The sequence below is a fragment of the Symphodus melops genome (assembly GCF_947650265.1).
Source record: "Symphodus melops genome assembly, chromosome: 17".
Lineage (NCBI taxonomy): Eukaryota > Metazoa > Chordata > Actinopteri > Labriformes > Labridae > Symphodus > Symphodus melops.
Genome location: NC_136707.1, coordinates 8,635,869 through 8,651,605, shown reverse-complemented (window position 1 = coordinate 8,651,605; position 15,737 = coordinate 8,635,869). Strand labels below are relative to the sequence as shown.

Sequence of the window (15,737 nt, the reverse complement as noted above, 5' to 3'; positions counted from 1 at the left end):
GTTTTTACACAAAAAAGAAAAACAGCTATTGCCTCTTTCTATCTAAAGCCCATTGGCACCTTCAGTGTGTTATGTCTTCATCTGAACCGAATTACTTTTAGGAACATCCTCACAGGAAATTGATCAAAATACTAGATGTTGTGCTGGTTCAACGTTCAGATTTGTTTCGGATACAGACGTGAAGAAATGTTCTGAATGATTTCTTGGATTAAAGCTTGCGATTCATGTAAAGTGTGAATCTTAAGATGTCGATCCAATGACTTGTATTTTTTTCTTTAAGAACGAGTAACAAAATAAATCAATAATCAAGGATACAATTGATAATGGTAAAATAAAGTCAGGGATGTTTGATATGCAACTCAGTACAGAATAACTCTTTTGCTGAGACAATATCGCGCTCACGCCTTCGATTTTTTTGCTAAACTAATGAGACAAATGTATTTCCACTCACCTGCGCAGCGGTTGAAATAGGTTCAAGTTCTACTGAATGCACACTTCCTCTGACTGTTAGAACAACGGAGCCGTTTCTAAATCATACCTTAAAAAAATGTACCACAATTTAAATGTTTAATAATGAAGTTTGTCATCTTTTTAAATGAATAAAAAGCATTTCAGCAAGTTGGGACTGTTTTATTTTTTACATTTATCTGTTACAGAACAAGTAACTGGGAAAAAAAAAACATGAACAGAAAAATGAAGGAATTAAACAACTCACATTTAGAAAGCATAGTCAGGAGTAATGAGAATGAATGAATAACACTGCAGGCTAATGCTTTGAGATAAATGTTTCACTTCATGTTTTTTAGGGTTTTTTTGTATTCATATTTAGGTCTTTAGCCAACAAACTGTCCCTACAACCTGAAAATAATTTATTGGTCAGTTTGATAAATCTATTTAAATTTAAAATACTAAACTTAACATTTCAGTATCAATAGTTAGAGCTACAATTTATGACACATTTGAAAATAACAGTGTTGTCTTGCACGTCGCGTAAACAGAAACATACAAGCATAAGAATAATTAAACAATTTCAGCAAACATTTTATAATTTAGCATTTTATATTAAACTACTGATACAGCACAAGTCCTCAAAGATTTCAACTGCATCTACAGAAAATGGCTTTAAATTTAGCAATGCTACATTTTAACTTGGAGTGGATATATGATCCAAATACATTTTAAAACACTGAACTTTTATTAGTATTAGAGTATCGGTACGAATTGAGCACACATTAAAACATAACCAGAATGCATATAAATAATGTTTGGTTGTTTTTGATTACATCATGTTAAGGTTGCACAGGAAAACTGAAGTTGAATAAAATGGAACATTTGTAGTTAACACTGTAATATTTGGCATGTTAATTTAAGACTGTTGCCCTTATGATTAAACTAGTGTTTGGGGAAATACCCTGAACTAATGTTCCATCACATTCCAACAAATAAGTAAAACAAGAAGAATTCACTGAAATCTTCCTCATAAATAGTGCCTTTAAATACAACGATGCTGGAGGAAACTCACATGAATTTAGAACTGACACTAATTGTATGAAATGAAGTTAAGATACAGCAGGATAAGTTAGATTTCATGCAATTCCTTTTACAACTCCAAGTAGTAGTAGTAGTAGTAGGAAGTTCCCGAGCCCTAAATAATGTAGCCATCATCTCATATTCTGCAGTGATTGCAGTGTTGCATGTAAAAATGTTACAATAGAATTGCAGGTAGGGAGCATTTTTCACATCCCTTTGCTGCCAATGGGCAATTTATAATGATTGTGTAAAGTATGGTTTTAATCTAATTGAATCGATCTTAACTCATTCTAAGTAAAGGCTTATCCTAAAAAGAGTATCCCTCGAATGGAAAGGGGCTCCTCCTTGAGTGTGGGACCTCTTGGGAAGCATGCTTCTCCTGCCTCCTGACAGGTTTTGGGAGTGTCGTCTGGTGAGCGCACCACAGGGCTGTACGGAGCTTCCGTGTGGTAGCAGCGAGGTCTTTGAGTGCTAAAACCAGCAACAGAGTGTCTATAAGAGAAAAAAACGAGTCAGAGTCAGTGATGTTTGAGAGAAGGCTACACGAGTGTGTCATTGCAAAACAAGTCACCTCTGTCCTCTGTGAAATGAGCTCTCTGACGCTGGTGTTTAGAAATGTTGTCCATCTCCTCTTTGCGTCTGGCTTGGGTAATGGAAATAGCCAGGTTGTGCCGGTTTAGTGCTGTGTGGATGTTGGTGTGGAGGGGAATGTTGTGCAGACACTCCATTCGATCCAGAAGGCTTGCCACCTGCAAAGCATCGACATGATTGACCAAAGGTGCACCGATAGACAGGCAGGTGACTGGAATCTGAAGGTTTTCAGCCACTACTCAGCCCCGACCAACAGTGACCGGCTGTTTTTGTTTATTATCGTGCTTTAAAGAATGAGTGTCGGTCAGACCAGGTAAAAATCACAATCGGCAAAAGAAATTGGAATTAGTGCATCTCTATTTATAAACACAGACTAAAGAATTAAAGATTAACTGCTTTCTTTATTAAGACTATCACATGCAAGTCTAGTTTTTACTCAGGATCCAAATTAGGTTTAATCAAACAAACCTCAAAGATAATGAAATGAGGGAATATTAGAGAGGCCATTACACTTGCTGTAAAATACATTTGACCTGCTGCGTAATACATTTCACCAACAAGGGTAGGCCCGTACTACTTGTTTGTGATTGGATAAAATCATTCATCAAAATCATTTCTTGTTTACTGTAGGCAACTGTAGTGATCACTTGCCCTGCAGAAAGAGAAACTTGAGCTAATAAGAGTATATTTGAGAAAGGCAGACAGTGTGATTCTTGATATGCTTACCACACATCATGACATACAAATATCCATTGCAATGCTAAAGTCACGACTGAAAGAGCTTGAGAAGATGAAGAGAAGACGGCGTGGCGATTCATCAACAAGTGACATCAAGAGGGCAAGAATGTAAGCACCCTGAGGACCTGGACACCGAACCATGTGGTTATCTTTCAATCAGAACCATGCTCTTTCAATGGTGACTTTAGCGTTGTATATGTGGTAAGCATTTCAAGAGTCAAACTTTATGTAGGCTTGTGAACAAGAAATGATTTTGATAAATGATTTTGTTCAATCACAAACAAGTAGTACGGGCCTACCCGTTCTTGTTTGTCAAATGTATTTAGACAGCTGACCTTCAGGGCCACCATAGGACATAAAGTCGCTGATTGTGTCCAAAATGATCACAGCTGTTCTGATCAAATTCACCTGTAGATGGCAGTATTGCAGCAAGAACTACTGACTCACCCTTGCTTGTTCTCTCATGTTCTTAACAATAAGGTGGTCAACTCTTGAAGGGTTCTGTGGAGTTTTGGGTATGTTGGTGTTGATCCCTGTGGCAGTCTTTTTTCCCTGGAATGTCATGGAAAGGATGGCCTGTGTCTGAGAAAGAACAGTGACGCTTACATTATTACAAAAAAAATAAATAATGGAAGGACACTATAACTTGCAGAGATGATCCTGAACATAGATGTGGTGATGAAATGTAAACGGGTCATGCCAAAAACTGTGATTACATTTGTAGCTTGTCTGGCGAAATGCACTGACTGGTACATTCTACAAAGAAACAGGCAATCTATGTCATGCATGTCTGTGCGTGAATGTGTGTTCAACAAATATGATCGAAAAGCATCTGACCTAGAATTGATTCTGTGTTATGTATAAAAGCTAAATAGCGCTATAAAGATATAAAGCTTTTAAAAAAATACTTTTTTGCTTTTTTTTAAACTTAAACAATAAACAATATAATCAGCCAATCTTTAGAGTCACTAAGGGTTATATTTTGACTACAAACAAAACCAGGTATCAAAAACGCACCTGCTCTCTTTCCTTTTCCAAACACTTCCACTGCTCATAGCACTCATCCAGGTAGAAGTTAAGCTGGAACACAGGCCCTCCTTGATTCATCACCACTGAAGATGTCATGCCGTTATAAGTGCTCTCCCCTCGATGGCTCGTGTCACTGACGTACGAGCTGAAAGCTGCAGACTCATTGCTTGACACCACATCGCCCATGTCCACGGCAGCAGCAGCTCTTCCATAGGGCTGCGTGCGTCCTGAGCTGAAGTTGGAGGAGTTGATGGTAACGCTCGGCATCTTTCTCGGGTCATTACCAGGACATGCGAAAGGCAAGAGCTGCTGTGTACTCCCTGCACTGAAGATGTGGCTTTCGTCATTAAATCTCTTCAACTGCATGTTCCCCATGGACTCAAAGCTCAGGTTTTTTGACAGGCTTTGTTTCTCATCTCCTCTCAGGTCAGTGTTGGATTGGGGTCTTGCTGGGAGGCCTTCACCGAGAAAACCAGACATGAGCATCCTCTGATTTTCCTCCTGCATGGGTGGCTTGAGCTTTCCCTGTATCTTAGCTTGCAGGTTGTGCTGCTTCGTAAACTGTTTCATGCCTATGTTTGGGATGCAAGCGTTTTGTCTGTGCGTGGTCATCTTGTTCTGATATCGGTTTTGGCGGTTTAGGGATGCTAAGGATGTTTTTTGTTGCTCGAAGTAGTCTGTGTTTTGAGGGCTAAAACCAGGTAGATCTAAATAATCTTGATAGTTAAATGTTTGGTTGTTTGCTCCTCCGTTTCTTTCTATCTGCTCAGTCCCAAATTTTCTCCCAAGTTGCTTTTGGATCTGCACACCAGAAGTAGCTTGTGATGACATGTCACATGGGGTGGTTTTGTATTGTTCACCCATACTGTCATTAAAGTTCATGGCCGCTGTCTGCTTTTGCATGTTTGGAAAGTCACCAAAACACAAGCTATCGTTCTCACCAGCCATGAATGACTGCAAACTGAAAAACAGCTGGTTGATGTCTTGTGGGGTGTACTGCTCACTACTGATGGGCTTGTCACTGCTCTGGTTGAATTGGTCTTGATAATAAGGATGAAAACAAGGGCTGCTTTTTTGACTTTCAGATCTCAAGACATCACTCAGATCAGCGAAATCATTCATAAGCTGACCATTCCCCCTGACTTTGTCAGATGATGTGTAATCACATTTTCTTTGTTGTATCTGAGAGAGGTAGGCATTTCTAGAGTCCAGCACTGGTCGACCTGATGGCATTTTCTGAGGACGTTGGGTGTAGCTGTCTCTGTCTCCATTGGGAAAATTAAAATGCCCTTGTTGATTCGTAATAATGCCGTTTGACTGTTGAAAAAACTCCTCTAGATCAATGTTGACTGACTGGCCCTGTGTTTTACTTAAAGCCTCGAAGTTTGTAGGAAAGACTTGGTTCTGTTGTGTTTTAGCCCCTGATTGAGAACACGCTAGAAGTTCTTCTGTCAGTGCAGACCAGTGAGGATTACATGTAGGAAGGCTCCTGAAAGAAGAATCATTAATGTTTATCTGCAGAAAAACAAGTTCTCAAAAGCAAGGTCAACGCTATGATTATCTTGTGTTTTTTGTTATAAATACTCAAAGTCAGATCTAGCCAATACCTTAAAAGAAATAAGTGTAAACCTTAACATACCCATCACTGAAGTAGCTGTTTTGTGAATCTGCGTCCTCCAAAATATTTGAGACGAGATGCTGTAGACCAGTCTCTCCATCCAAATCAGTATAATCTGTAGGTTTCCTTCAATGGCAAGAAAAGACTTTCTTTTCTCAATTTCACTTTTGACGTTTCTTTGTTTTTTCATTATAAGATTTGCACATGGAACATTAAGTTCCCAACAAATACCAGACTGAAAGAACAGTGCATAGATGCATAATCACATACTGTAGTTACAAGTGAATACCTGCTTTTGATGTTGCTCTGGGCACAATTGATAAGGCCATGGGGATCACCATGAGCACTTTGAGACCTGGGCATGATGGATGATTTCACATGTTCCTGTATTGAGACACTGGGGTGTGAAACAATAGGAGATGCCAAGGTACTGTTGTTTGCTACCCCTCCACTTACACTGGCCTGAAAAAGAAAAAAAAGAAAATCAGTGTGAAGCTCATTACTGGCCGACTGATTTTTTTCTAAGTTAATTTGTCTTTGGTACGTTTCTGCTATTTTGTCAGAATTAAGCAATCCAAGAGTATACTTCTTTTTTTATGATTCCATTTATTTCTCAAGGTTTGTTAAACTGTAACAGATGTCTATAGCTGGTGCAAATATTTCGTGAAATATAGGCTAATAAAACTGTAACTTACCTGACGCTGGAAAGTGGGAAAGAGTGAATATGCAGATGTGCTCTGGTGCCTATTGAATGCCATTCTGAAGTCCCTCAAACTTCCTTTACTCCATCAATGTTCGAGGACTGGGGAAAAAAACCCAATGCATTATGTGTTAATATGTGACGTAAAAACAAATGTAGTCTCACAAAGTAATATAAGCAAGCTCTTAAGCAAGTACAAAAAAACTAGCTAAATTAGCCGTTAACGTTAAACTAGCAGTTTATCGACGCTGACTTGGTTAGTCTGGATTTAACTTGTGAACATATTAAAAGTGATACCTTTACAGTGAAATATGGCTAACTTCGTCAAAAAAAATGCAAGTTTAAAGAGTAAAACACAGGACCCACCTTATTAGCTAAGAAACTGCGGTAAAACTTTCGGGGCTTGTCTTCACGTTATCGTTAGGGGCTCTCGTGCCCCTTACTCCTCGACCCCAGAATACGTTCGACGTTGCCCTCGCGATCTGAGCGGCCATTGGCTGAGCTTGATGACTTGCATTTTTGATCCAATTAACGTCAAGAAGATTATTAAATCGCATAGCAACAAGTGTTAGAATCTGCCTCATATTATATTCTTCATCAGATTGCAATATGTACATCTGCAGTAAATCCCTTCGGTATTAATTACATATTTGCATCATCAACAACAACAACAACAACAACAACAACAACAACATAATAATAATAGTTACATATAAGTTATTATTTACTTTTTTCTTTATACATTTACATATGGAAGAATTGTAAATGCATCTTCTATATGAAGATTAAGATTGAATTATGATAATACCTTACTTTCTTTGTTTCATTTATCGTTTTCAGGCAACGTATCCTATTGGGTTGCTGTCGTGAACTCTGCTTTTTTTCACATTAGTTTAACTGAATATTTATTTTGATTTAATTTTTAGTTATCATACACTTTACTATAGTTATGATTATCCAAATACTACATCTAATACAGTTTTTTTTTATTGTTGTTGGTTAGGAATTAATAATATACGAACTGTGTAGCCTGCTTGTTAACGATTACCACTTCCCCTAGAAAATCTGTTTCGGTTCCAGCTGTGGAGTCAAGGAAGACAATATTAAAAGAAAAATTGTACTCCTTTCAAAATAAAAGTATCCCTCCTTTCTTAAAATTTGAAGTGTAAACGTTAATTGCCTCTCATTAAATGTGATAATATCACAGTCATGTTATAATTATGAATATTTTTTCTTCATGGAGGCCATAGCTGAACTATTGTGGACAGGATAGATGTTTGTTTCAACAATGTTATATTACCACTTGATCATTTCAAACATAACAAAGGGGGATTTCGTTTTAAGTAGCCATTTTTTAAGTAAGCTAACACAACTATTGGTCAGAATCTTAATGATGGAATTAAACAAAATGTAAAAATAAAATCTACGTCGATAAGCGTTTTATTTTGGAGGTTTTCCTGGAAGCTACATGACTTATTATAGCCGCCTTGAAAATAGTGGCGGAATCGGAGTTGAGGAAAAAGAAAGAAGTCAGCCAACAGTCTTCAATGTTGGGAACAAGGAGTAAGAGTGCAGATCTTTACCTCCAGAGTTTTTCTGTTTACTCCTCTTGCTTGAGGTTTTCTTGCTTAATTTATGATACGAGATTAAGCGAGTTAACGCAAAATAATCGGACTAAAGTTGTTGTTTTTTTTGTTTTGTTTTTTTTTTGCAAACTTGGGAAGATGATTTTTTGCAAGACGTTTTCGGTTACCCTCTTGCTGCCTCTGCTGATATCATCCCAGTATCAAGGAGACAACGGAATTGTAATCCCAGAGCATGGGTTTTGTCAACCGATTACAATCCCCCTATGCACTGACATAGCCTATAATCAAACAATCATGCCAAATTTAGTGGGCCATTACAACCAGGAGGACGCAGGGCTCGAGGTGCACCAATTTTATCCTCTTGTAAAGGTACAGTGCTCGCCGGAGTTGAAATTCTTCCTGTGCTCGATGTATGCCCCTGTGTGCACAGTCCTGGAGAAAGCCATTCCTCCCTGCAGATCCACCTGTGAGAGGGCCAAGCAGGGCTGCGAGGCTCTCATGAACAAGTTTGGCTTTCAATGGCCTGATCGACTCCGCTGCGAAAATTTCCCGGTGCTGGGTGACGGACAAATCTGTGTGGGCCAAAACGATACCTCTACTGTCACTGTCCCCCCCATCATGTCTGTGCCCGGGACCCAGGATCTCTCCTTGGTCCTCACACATGAAAGGCCTTTTCGTTGCCCCCCTGTTCTCAGAGTACCACCATACTTGAATTATAGATTCTTGGAGGAAAAGGATTGTGCAGCTCCCTGTGACCCAACAAGGAGTGGTGGGAGCATGTTTTTCAGCATCAAAGAAATTTATTTCTCCCGCATATGGATTCTGGTCTGGTCTGTGCTTTGTTGTGCGTCTACATTATTTACAGTAACCACTTATTTAGTGGACATGCAGCGCTTCAGATACCCAGAAAGGCCAATCATCTTTTTGTCTGGCTGCTACACCATGGTCTCCATAGCCTACATTGCTGGCTACTTCCTAGGGGACAAAGTGGTGTGTAATGACAGCTTCAGTCCAGATAGCTACAAAACTATCGTCCAAGGCACCAAAAAAGAAGGTTGCACCATCCTTTTTATGATGCTCTATTTCTTCAGCATGGCCAGCTCCATCTGGTGGGTCATCCTCTCTCTCACCTGGTTCCTGGCTGCAGGTATGAAGTGGGGCCATGAGGCTATTGAAGCCAACTCTCAGTATTTTCACCTGGCAGCCTGGGCGGTACCCGCCATCAAGACCATCAGCATCCTGGCCATCGGGCAGATTGAAGGCGATGTGCTCAGCGGTGTTTGCTTTGTCAGTCTCAGCAACCTGGACCCCCTACGAGGCTTTGTGTTGGCACCTCTCTTCATTTACCTCTTCATTGGGACCTCTTTCCTTTTAGCAGGATTTGTGTCGTTATTCCGAATTCGCACCATCATGAAACATGACGGCACAAAAACGGAGAAGCTGGAGCGCCTGATGGTGCGGATCGGTGTGTTCAGCGTGCTCTACACTGTACCTGCCACTATTGTTATCGCCTGCTTCTTCTATGAGCAGGCCTTCCGCCCACACTGGGAGCGCAGCTGGGTCAGCCATAACTGCAGGGGCCTGGCCATCCCCTGCCCTCTGCAAACCGGGCCCCGCATGACCCCAGACTTCACTGTCTACATGATAAAGTACCTGATGACTCTGATAGTGGGAATCACCTCTGGTTTCTGGATCTGGTCTGGAAAGACTTTACAATCCTGGCACAAGTTCTACGCAAGGCTGACCAACAGCAAACAAGGAGAGACCACTGTGTAGGATAGAATGGATGTGTGAATATTGATGGGACTATCTTGTTTATTATTACCTGTTTCTCATGTGATAGGTAAGTAGTTATAGGTTCTGTCAGAATTGTTGTGTTTCCCTCAGCTTTATAGCCTTACATGCATGCCAAGCTGAGGGTCAAGCTTCAACAGAAGGGCAAGCTGGACACATAAAGACTGAATCTGAACAAAAAAAAAAACATGGCATGGCTATGGATGCCATGTGCTGAAATGTTCACCTCCCCCTCTCTGGCTCTTTTCTTAAAGCCACCAGAAACACAAAAGGGAGGGATGATCAAGCAGCTGAGAAACATCAGAGAGCAAGAAAAATGAGCAGTGGAGGGATGGACGATTATCTCTCGAAAAATTTCACGAGCGATATTGTAAATAGTCAGTGTAAAAACATGAAATTATATATTTGTATTTAAAGAAATGAATTACTTATCTACCAGTGTAATCACTTTGTTTTTGCATTGCAAGAATGCCACAAACAAAAGATCCGTTTCTTTTTTTATGATTGTTGGTTATGAATGGCATAATTTATGGATTAAAAAATTCTTGTTTGATGATTTCACAGACGCTTTTTTTTTTTAAAGTTAGCTCATCGTCACTCCCCTTTCACCAACAACTTATGCAGCGACAAATGACAAATTGAATTACTTTGCTTACTTCTTGGATCAACAGTTAAACTTTATTGATTTTATTCGGCAATATATCAACTTTCCCAAGGTCCCACACCCTTTACTGATTGACTAACCGAATGTCTTGAGTTATTTTCTTTGATACGAGACCAGCCATAATGTTCTCTCAAAGTGTCAATTCTTGTGTCACACCTGAACATCTGTTGCCTCAAACTGACAGGCAACAGTAAAACATGATTGGAAACGAGCTCCTTACACAACACTGTAGCTCTGTGGGAAATGGAAGGATTGTGTTTATAAGAAGACACACCTCTTATGTGAACCCCTTCTCGCCAAACTTGTAAATGTATTCTGAAATATTTCACATCTTCCTGTTTTATGACTGAGAATCTGTTGCCTGGCTGTAAGAATGTGTCCGAGGGCTTCCTCACACATGAACACTTGCATCACTGTAGAGTGCTAAACAAAACAAGAAACCTTCCTTTACCCGTTATTGTAGGGAGGGCTCGGTTAAAACCAACAGGAATCATCTGCTGAAAGAAATCAGTGCTGATGTATTGGTGTGAAAGTGTTCCTGCATGCCTGTTTGGTCAGCGGAAAAAAAAAAAAAAGGGTGTTCAGATTTGCTGTCGTGTTACTTCTCTGGAGCCACTGTGCTCCGTGCAAAGTTGGAATCCCCCAAGCCATGCATGGGTGAAACTTAACCTTGTCTGCGGTGATGTCATCAAGTAGATGGGTGTGTTGGGGAAAGTTGATCCTCTTGCCTTGAAGCAGAGACTTTGGGCAAGAAACAGTCGTTACAGACGGCACGCTCTCACAGTCCTGCTGAGCTTTAATTACAGCTATAGGTTGTAAGGATAGGGATTACGGTGCAATTACTAAAATGAGAGAAGAGAGCAGATTTTTGTATTTTTTATGATCTGTTGAAAAAAGTTTAGTTATCTATTCTCTGCCTTTTTTTTCACATAAAGAAAGTTTTAAAAACAGACAGGTTAGAGTGATTAAAGGTATAAACAGATACTCCAAGATGGGGTGGGAGGGGGGCATAAATCCTCCTTCTAACACCCTCTCTGCCTCCCACCTCCTCTCCTCTCTGTGTTCAGTCGAATGGGGGGAATGTGGGTGAGTCAGTGGAGCGGCGCTGGCCCTTTGCCGAGTGACAGACAGTCTCCTGTGTGCTGCTCACTTCAAAGCGCCGCTGAAACCTGACTATCTCCTTGTAAACAGTGCCGCCTGGCCTGCAGGCCCACTTCCTGCGCTTTACTCGACTTAATGGTTGGCTTGTTTGGCTTTGCACTGAAGCAGAGAAGCGAATGAAGAGTGAGAGGATGAAGAGAAGCGGTATGGGGTGGGGTGCGGGTGGTAAAGGGAGTGAGATTGTTTTACGGTTTAGGGGAGGAGGGGTTTGGAGAGCATGATGGAAAATTCAGTATTATTTGGTTGCTTTTGTCTCTCTCCAGGGGCCGTCAACACAGAGGAACACAAAAGGAGAAATAAGAGGAGACGTGACTGATTTTTGTGAATATTTCAGCTAAAACTTTCTGGATCTCAGATTGTCAAAACTAAACAGAATCACATGTTTTGCATCTGACTTTCTTCCAAGGAGAAAACGTTTTTTACAATTACATTTTTCCCCCTGTTAAATCTTGTAGTTTGTTACACTTCCCATCTGGAGACGTTTTACACAGACTTTACCTCATAGTGCACTATTCGTAGATGGGGTTTAGGTTTACTATGTGACCTCTACTATGTCAAAGTGTTCATATTAACTGTGCGGGAGGTGGTAGCTTTCTAATGGATTCTGCTGTCTTTAATGTTGGTGCCCAGTTTTGAGGTGGCAGCTGTCTCCCATGTTGTTGATCTCACATCTTAAATCTAGCATGCAGTCATTTCCTGCTTGCTTGAAGGCAAGAAAGGACAAGCCAGGGATCAGGGGTAAGACAGGAAGAATGCTCCTCCAGTTGTTATATCATGATGTCCCTGTTATTCAAAGAAAGCCTTGGCATGTCAGAAAAGGAACATGTTTTTAGTCATAAGCTCCAGAGTTCTAACTTTCATACGACAGATATGCCGTTAAATGTATTTTTAAGGTTTCACTAAGTTCTTTAGCATACTAATAATCCTTTCAGGCCTTGAACAGGCTTCAGAACAGACATGATGTCAAAAAATAGGGGGGAAAGGAAAGGGGGGGTGGAAACCAAGACATGTAGTGAGCCTGTTTCTCATCAAATCTTAGCACAAGCTCAAGAAGAACTCACACTCTGAAGGCTAACACTACATTAGTTGCAGTCATATATTATCCTAACCATAGGAGAGCAGCGAACACTTTCCAGCGCTCCCACTATATCTATCTGTCTCACCCTCCCTTGAAATCTCAACAGGAAGTGCAATATGTTCTTTCTCCTCCTCTCATTGCTTTCCGCTGTGAGTGGGATGGAGTGTAACAAGTTGGCAGGAGACTCGACGTTTGACTGTGCATTTCAGTTTCTGACTTTGATTCCAGGCCTGCACTCATAAATTCTGCTGCTGACAGTCTCCATGAGGTGTCCAGTTCTGTCCATTCATCTTCTATCCACTGAAGTACTTTGTTTTGTTCTTTCACAGCAGTGAAAAAAGTACACGATAACTGCCCCCAAACTTCAGACTGTTTATCCTAAACAGAAGAATGTATAAAAGTGTTGTTCAGCAGTTGTTGTTTTTTTTGTTTTGTTTTTTTTGATTGACCAACGAATACTCACTAAATTATATTAAACAATTAATTAATTTTATTGGATCTTTCACAATGCCTTACATGATGTCCAGCAGTTCTGAAACCACTTTACACAATATCTCATACCATATTGCTTCAATAATGAGATCAATGTGTCTGTCCTAACTTGCATTCTTGGTGTTTCCTTTTCATTGCACATGCATACCATTTGTCTTTGGATTTCGTACCACCCATAAGTGCACAGCACACTGAGGGGGTGACTGTGACAACAAAACAGTTAAAACCAACCGTTAAAGATTGACCCCTTGATTTAACAGGGGAGTTCTTTTTTTTTTTTTTCTTTTGGAGTAATGTTTTTGGTATCAGAGTAGAAAGTGAGAGAGTGTTTCGGAGCCTCTCCAGCTGCTGAGCGAAGAGGTGCCGACAGCTGCGTGACAGATATTTTGGGAGCCTGCATGCAGCACGCCTGGGATAATAATGGGCTTGATTGGGAGGGAAGAGAACAGTTAAAGTGCATCCAGACACCACAGTTTGTATACAGCCAGGCCACTCTCGTAAACTTTTGGTGTGATGGCACAAGTAGCAGAAAATATCAAGAAGAAGGATGGACTGTTTGTGGGTTTTAAGCTACAGGGCTTCTTAGTTTTCTTAGCGCTACAGTTGTTGAAATGTAAAAATATTGTTATCAGGGTCGATCATCCGTGAAAAGTTTGATGTTACATTATCTATATTGGGGGGACGTTAGAGATGGTTTGTATTTTCAATAATAAATGCATCGATTGCCTTAAGCATTCCGTTTGATTTGTCCTGTTTCATTAGTTCATGCAGCTCATAATGAATTGTATTGTATTCGCTTTTAAGCACATACATAGATTGCTTAACAAATGTATTAGACCCCCACCAATAATGCCCCTAATTAACAGCATTGGTAATTACCAAAATATTTTTTTTGTTTCCGTAAATGATAATACATCAGTATGTAGAAACTCATTAACCAAAATAACATTGTTAATAATGTTATATATCTTTATTAATGTTGTCCATGAATTTTCAAATGTACTGTTTTACAAAAAAAAACATAGTGAAACAGATTATTATTTCTGAATTATCAATCAAATTATAGTCGTTTACTTGAATAAAATGTTTTAGTTTGTATAACATTTTAGTGTTTATTATGTTTTATGCTTAGTTAATGACATCTCAAAGAAGCCCAGTGAGCCCGCTCCAATTTAGGTATAAAAACGGAGATTCAGTCTAAAATTGGGTTCACATAGCAACGAGACAACAAGACCAAGCATACTTCAAAGCTGTGCAGAAACTGTTTGAGCAAGAAAAGGGAATCTGGAGTGGAACTGATGGACTGGTCAAGTCAAAGTCCTGATTTGAATCCAATTGAACACATTTGGGATTAAGTAGATTCAAAGATTGATTGCACAAAGAATGAATCTAAAGCAAGTCTGTGTAAAAGTACATCAGAACAATGCCAGCAAAAATGCAAGCTGTTACAAAATTTGACGTTTTTTGGTTATTATGTGTGAAGAGGGATTATTTAGTTGTTTCAGTTTGTTATGTCCCAAATAAATGATAACCTTTTTCAGTTTTCAATAGGTTTTTTGGAAGATTTCTAAAATATGTATGTTTTCTCATTTTTATGACATTTGGTTTCATTAATATGTTAAGCACAGTCCATGTTCAATAACAACAGAAAGATTTCACATTGTCAGCAAATGTAATTTTGAGACTTTTGATCCTATTCTTGACAACAGTCCTCTTGACTAAGAGGAACTACTCCAACAATAATTCTTGTCTTTAAAATTTTTTTTGGCTTCTCTTTACAAAGCCTGTTCAGATTCAAAGAGCCATAGGGAGGAAGTAAAAGATTACAATAACTAACAATAATAATGGGCAGCAAGAGATGTTTTCTTAAAAAGAGTCTAGAAAGACAACAGTGAAACAGCAGTAAAAGAAGTCGCAGTAAAATGTCTCTTTGTGCCTTGTAAATGTAGCACAGGAGCCCTCTGAGCACCTGCATCCCCAGGTAAACATGAGTATAGCATAGAAAGAGGTAGCTCTAATCCAGTCTGTGGCTGCAGTCTGTCTCCTGTGGGCCTCACTAAGGCCTCAGGCTTCCTCGATGACTTATTGAGTTGGCTCCTCTCTGGCGAGCAGCGGCCCCCCCTTTTTTAAATGGAGGTGCTCTTAAAAGCTCTTTCTGAGGAATTTACAGCCCTGGCCCCGTCCAACTCAGTCCAGGAGAGGGGAGGCAGGGTGGGAGGCACACTGCAGCCTTGTCCCAACACAGCCAGTAGTGGAAATGTACAGCTTCAGGCAAGGTGGCAGCAGAGCTCCTGTTTAAGAGTGTGTGTGCTCATCTGTCTTTCTATATATCTGTGTGTGTGTGTGTGTGTGTGTGTGTGTGTGTGTGTGTGTGTGTGTGTGTGTGTGTGTGTGTGTGTGTGTGTGTGTGTGTGTGCGTGCGTGTGTTTTCTTGGCCTTACATGCTTCTCAGCTTGTGGATGTTAACCTAAGTGAATGAGTGAGTGGTTATGGGAGGAGGGGAGCTCTGGAGGTTTTCTCTGTAATTTCACTCTCTGCACAGCGTAATCGCTTCCATGTGGGCCCACACCAACAACAGAGTGGTTGAGGGCCTCACTGCAAAGGTGGGAGTTACACACGTACAAACTTTCAAAAGCTCCCTCTCATTGGACTGCATAGTCCATTCATGAATGTCACAGATGCCAATAAGATCTATTCTACATCATAAAATCAGTTTCACTTAAATTGTTATATTATTGTTCGCGTTTTAGAGTTTA

General features: G+C 40.1%; 2 protein-coding genes across 2 annotated transcripts; one reads left to right on the top strand and one right to left on the bottom strand.

Moving 5' to 3' along the window:
• Positions 1-822: 822 nt before the first annotated feature.
• moto (minamoto) lies at positions 823-6,680 on the bottom strand. Its single transcript, XM_079365783.1, has 8 exons — positions 6,573-6,680; positions 6,202-6,308; positions 5,796-5,968; positions 5,528-5,632; positions 3,877-5,377; positions 3,307-3,441; positions 2,102-2,279; positions 823-2,022 (listed from the first exon to the last, which is right to left on the bottom strand). Exons 2-8 carry the CDS (start codon positions 6,262-6,264, stop codon positions 1,838-1,840), a joined length of 2,340 nt encoding a protein of 779 aa, XP_079221909.1. The 5' UTR covers positions 6,265-6,308; positions 6,573-6,680; the 3' UTR covers positions 823-1,837.
• Positions 6,681-7,713: 1,033 nt separating this feature from the next.
• Positions 7,714-10,147, top strand: LOC306838795 (frizzled-2-like). The gene has a single exon (XM_079367166.1). It carries the CDS (start codon positions 7,754-7,756, stop codon positions 9,566-9,568), a length of 1,815 nt encoding a protein of 604 aa, XP_079223292.1. The 5' UTR covers positions 7,714-7,753; the 3' UTR covers positions 9,569-10,147.
• Positions 10,148-15,737: the final 5,590 nt, after the last annotated feature.

Excerpts from the sequence above, each read along its gene's own strand:
- moto (XM_079365783.1), bottom strand. The coding sequence starts at position 6,264 with ATGGCATTCAATAGGCACCAGAGCACATCTGCATATTCACTCTTTCCC. Across the intron at positions 5,633-5,795 it reads CAGAGCAACATCAAAAGCAG|GAAACCTACAGATTATACTG; the intron begins GTATTCACTTGT and ends TTGCCATTGAAG. Across the intron at positions 3,442-3,876 it reads TGGAAAAGGAAAGAGAGCAG|ACACAGGCCATCCTTTCCAT; the intron begins GTGCGTTTTTGA and ends GTTCTTTCTCAG.
- LOC306838795 (XM_079367166.1), top strand. The coding sequence starts at position 7,754 with ATGTTGGGAACAAGGAGTAAGAGTGCAGATCTTTACCTCCAGAGTTTT.